Source organism: Pinus tabuliformis, chromosome 2_2, assembly GCF_031772625.1.
Source record: "Pinus tabuliformis cultivar Carrire ecotype Pingquan chromosome 2_2, CPIR1, whole genome shotgun sequence".
Lineage (NCBI taxonomy): Eukaryota > Viridiplantae > Streptophyta > Pinopsida > Pinales > Pinaceae > Pinus > Pinus tabuliformis.
Genome location: NC_142300.1, coordinates 761,220,357 through 761,225,341, shown reverse-complemented (window position 1 = coordinate 761,225,341; position 4,985 = coordinate 761,220,357). Strand labels below are relative to the sequence as shown.

Sequence of the window (4,985 nt, the reverse complement as noted above, 5' to 3'; positions counted from 1 at the left end):
AAGTTTCTTTATACTCCCATCTGCATTTATTTTTGGTTTATACAGCCATTTGCATCCTATGGGGGTTTTACCTTCAGGCATATCAACCAAATCCCAAGTATGGTTTCTGTTTATTGATTCTATTTCCTCATACATTACAACCCTCCATGCATCAGATTTACTTGCTTCCTCATAATTTATAGGTTCTACAATGTTTACAATATTTGACATTAATGCATAGTCTTTCAATTTAGAAGATATCCGAGTCTTCCTAGCTGATCTCCTTGGTAGGGGACTTACCTCAATTCTGTCTATTTCAGCCTTTTCTAGGCTTGCATCTTCATTGATTACATTTTCTGTTACTTCTTCTTCTTGTTTCTCCTCCTACTCTTCATCTTCCTCACTGTTTTCTTCCAATAGCAATGGAATGTGCCAATCACTGTTAGAGTCATTCTTTCCTTCTTCAACCTGTTCATGAAATATGACATCTCTGCTTGCAAAAACCTTGTGAGTCACAGGATTAAATAACTTATATGCCTTGAACTCAGTGCCATATACAACAAATATACATTTCAGGGCTTTAGGATCTAACTTCTTCCTATCTGCCTTAGGTATATGAGCATAAGCTTTTGACCCAAATATTCTTAAGTGACTCACTACTGGTTTGAATCCAAACAATGCTTCAAAAGGGGTTTTGAAGCCTAGACATCTAGTAGGACTCCTATTCTTTAAATACACAGCAGTGCTAATAGCTTCTACCCAAAGACCATTTGATAGACCCTTACCTTGAAGCATGCTCCTTGCGCACTCCACAAGAGTTTTGTTCTTCCGTTTTGCCACTCCATTCTGATGTGGAGTGTGGGGCACTATAAACTGTTGCACAATCCCACGATGCTTGCAGAAATCCATGAACTCTCCCAACCTGTATTCTCCCCCTTGATCTGAGCAGAGAATTTTTATCCTTTTTCTTGGCTGGTTTTCTACCATGGATTTAAACTCTTTAAAATACTAAAAGGCTTGACTCTTTTTACTCATAAAGTATATCCATGAAAGTCTAGTGGAATCATATGTAAATAAGAGAAAGTAATATGCTCCTCCTAATGACCTGGTTTGCATAGGTCCACAGATGTCTGTATGCACCAGTTTGAAAATTTCTCTTTCCTTTCTATTAACATGCAAAGGGAACTCTTCTCTATGCATTTTCCCTAATGCACATCCATCACAATCTAACTTAACATTACGGAAAACAGGGAGTCCATCAACCATACCTTTTCTCTGAAGTAGGATGAGGTCTTGCAGATTAAGATGGCTGAATCTCTGATGCCAGAGATTTTCGGCTGTCGATCCAACTGCAACCATTGCTTGTTGTGGCATACTCTTCACATCTAGTCTGTACAGGCTCCCCACGCACACTCCTGTTGCAACTGTTTCCATCTGGCTATCCTTAATGACACATTTAGTCTTAAAGAATTGAACTTGCATGTCCTGATCAGTAATCATTGAGACAGAGACCAAATTTTTCTTAATTCCTAGAACATACAATACATTTTTAAGGTGTCTAATGTCACCGCTAGATAATTTTATAGGAATGTCACCATATCCTTTGATCTCATGTCCACTATCATCTCCTAAATAGATTTTCGACCCACCTGAAGTTTCTTCAAGAAATTCAAACCAGTCCTTTTCACCAGTCATATGTGAGGATGCGCCCGAGTCAACATACCATATTTCGTCCTCATCTCCCTTTGAAGCTGGAACGACACGATCGACTATAAATAGTCAAAGTTCGTGGCTATGATCCTCTTCTTCCTTAACAAAGTAACCCTTATGTTTTCTCTGTTTGTTTCTTCCTTCGTCTGCATGCCTCTTATAACAATCTTTAATCTGATGACCAGGTTTTCCACAGTAAAAACATTTCTTGCTGGGAAAATTATTAGCAGACATACTTTTAAATGGTCTCTTCTGAAATGTGTTGGCTCCTTTCTATTGCTGCTGTTGCGGTTGCTGATGCTGCTTCCCTTTATACTATCTCCTTTTTGCCATTAGAGCAAGGTAATTGCTCTGTGATTTCAAATTTTGTCGTTGCTCTTCTTCCTGTATTAGAATCCCTGTCATCTCTTCAAATGAAGGGGCTTTCTCCCTTGCTGACAGCCCTGTGATAAACATCTGGTATTCATCAGTCATTCCGTTCAGCGTGATCGTGACCAGATTTGAATCAGAAACTTTCTCTCCGATATTTCCCAATCTATCCTTCATATCTTTGACTCTAGCAATGAATCCAGCAGCAGACTCATTCTCCTCCATCTTCAATGCAAACAACTTTCCTTTGAGTGACAAGACACGGTTTGTCTTCTGCATCTGGTATAGGTTTTTGATCGTCATCCAAATGTTAGTGGCCGATTTACAGTCTCTAATATGTGGCATAACATTGTCCTTGATGGACATCTTCAATATGACCTTTGCTTTTGTCTCCCTTTTATCCCAATCTTGTTCTTGTGTCGCTGATCCTGATCTCAACTCATTTCCTGTAATGATCGACCACGCATTTTCACTTTCAAGTAAAGTCTGCATCTTGAATTTCCAGTTGGTGAAATTTGATCCATCGAGTTTGCCAGACTCGTGGAGATACGATTCTATACTGTTATTCATATTGGATTGATAAAATTTCTGATCCTCTGATGAATAAGTCTATCCAACTGTACACTTTCAGGACACACTAAAAAAAAATCACCACATACCAGATCCGAACCTCTGTTTTGCTGAGAAAAAAAATTGTATCTTTAATGAGCCACCACTAGGCAAGTCCGATCTGCTGCCACCAAACAGATCTGGAACTCCAATGCGCCACCACCAGGCAAGTCTGATCTGCTGCCACCGAGTAGATCAGGAACTTCAATGCGCCACCACCGGGCAAATCCAATCTGTTGCCACTGAGTAGATCAGGAACTCCAATGTGCCACCACTGGGCAAATCCGATCTGCTGCCACCGAGTAGATCAGGAACTCCAATGCGCCACCACCGGGCAAATCCAATCTGCTGCCACTGAACAGATCTGAAATTTCAAAGTTCCACCACCGGGCAACTTCAATCTACAAAAATTGCAGATTTTCCATAGAGAAAGAGGCTAGTGCTTCTCGATAGCGAAATACCCGCGCCAAAAAAAAATTGATGCATCTTACGAAATTGGCGTGACTAAGTCTTGATTTTCCGCACCAATAGCACTTTCTGGTGCGTTGGCGCGACTATCGCTCTCAAAACTACACCAAATAGCACAACTATTCCTTAATAAACAGCGCCAACCCTTTCTTCCGCTCAAAAATGGCGCGACTGTTCGTGACAAAAGCGCGCCAACCCAATTTTCCACTCAGAGATGATCACTCATCGGAGACCTATCTTCAGGTGTTACTGCAGTCCACCTGATTCTACGAATGCTTCTATATACACCACCACCACTACAGTTTTGTAATCAACAATGCATCCTAAAAAAAATTAACGCTATCCCTACTCTGTGCTCTGATACCAAGATAAAAATCAGACTTGAATTGAAAAAGAAGGAGTTGCAGTTCACAGGTGAGTACTGCACCTAGAGACTGCACTCAAACAAAGATAACTCTCTCCGTACACTCTACATCCATAAAATGAGCAATTACATCATTAAGTACACTACTAGAACTCATGAAGTTACAACCAAACTCCTAAATGCTAGGAACCAATCCTAAACTAAGGAGATACGTTACAACTTGTGTAACCATTTCTCCATTAATACAAAATAATATTAATTATTTTCAACTGACTAGAATGATATGGTGAAGTCATCAACACTGTCGAAACTTTGACCTTATTTTACTAAAAATTTATTGACAACACCCTTTCGACAGTGACTTCGAAGTGAAATTGTGCTCAAAGCCCCAAGGAAATATAGTTCCAGCTCACAATTGTTATGATTTTAGTAGAACGTCCCGAGAGTTTTGAAAGTTTACTTATCAATTTTTGATATCAAAACTCAAAAATGCACTAAGCCAATTACAGATCATTTACCAGAAACTAGCCATAGAATTTAATGCAATATCAAGCACAGAAATGTCATTTTCGTTTACAGAAAATCTCTTGAGAGTTAAAAAGCCTACACGTTTTTTCCTTAATAGAAATAAAAAAGATATTTGCTAATATCAAGTCGGTGATGGGACATCGCCTAAAAAGAACCATAAGGATAAAAAAAAAAAAAAAAAAAACATAAATTTCGAAACCATCTCTTCATATCGTGAGACTTGTAGAACTCTATCTAGATGATCATTGCATTTGGAAAAATGTAAATGCAATAATGCACAACAAACAAAAAGGATCATGGCCTGAAAAGAACCATATGTTCCCAAAAACACCTAAATTTTAACAATTAATTTTTCATCCCGTAAGAGGTATAAAATTCTGTCGAGATAATCATCATCTTTCAAAAAAGATGTAAAGGCAATAATACATGGCAATCTCTTACCATTAGATAGTGAGAAACAAATCATTAGCTTACTACATTTCCATCTTATTCATTAAATTGGAATAATGTAAAACTCAATGGATAAGATGGAAATGCAAGTAGCCAATCATTAGCTCACAGCCCCTTGATTCGATGTTAATGTTTACTAAGAATGCACAACAAACAAATATGGTTCTAGAAGAAAGAGTTTCCATCTCACCCGAACCTGGTTTCCATGAAATATCCCACTAGTCTACTGCATGCATGCTTGAAATGAGAGGCAGTTTTCTTAGTGGTAAAATGCAGATATGTATGCTAATGACAATTTTACAAATTGATCAGTATAAAAATAAATTGTCCCATCTAAAATGTTAACAATGATTTGAAATCACCTATGTTAACAAGGATTTGACATCACCTATCTTGAATAGTAAGAGCTGAAAGTTGAAGAAAACGATATTTAGAACAAACAATTTCCTGAGCAATCCACAGGCATTTTTAGCAAAACTCAAACCACAGAGAAATCGGTTAATCTTTT

General features: G+C 38.2%; 1 protein-coding gene across 1 annotated transcript; it reads right to left on the bottom strand.

Annotated features, from left to right (window-relative positions):
* Nucleotides 1–2,004: 2,004 nt before the first annotated feature.
* LOC149194916 (uncharacterized) lies at nucleotides 2,005–2,628 on the bottom strand. Its single transcript, XM_089407844.1, has one exon. The coding sequence runs from the start codon at nucleotides 2,626–2,628 to the stop codon at nucleotides 2,005–2,007; it is 624 nt and encodes a 207-aa protein (XP_089263970.1).
* Between the last annotated feature and the right edge of the window lie 2,357 nt (nucleotides 2,629–4,985).

Coding starts and splice junctions, on each gene's coding strand:
- LOC149194916 (XM_089407844.1), bottom strand. CDS start 2,628: ATGAATAACAGTATAGAATCGTATCTCCACGAGTCTGGCAAACTCGAT.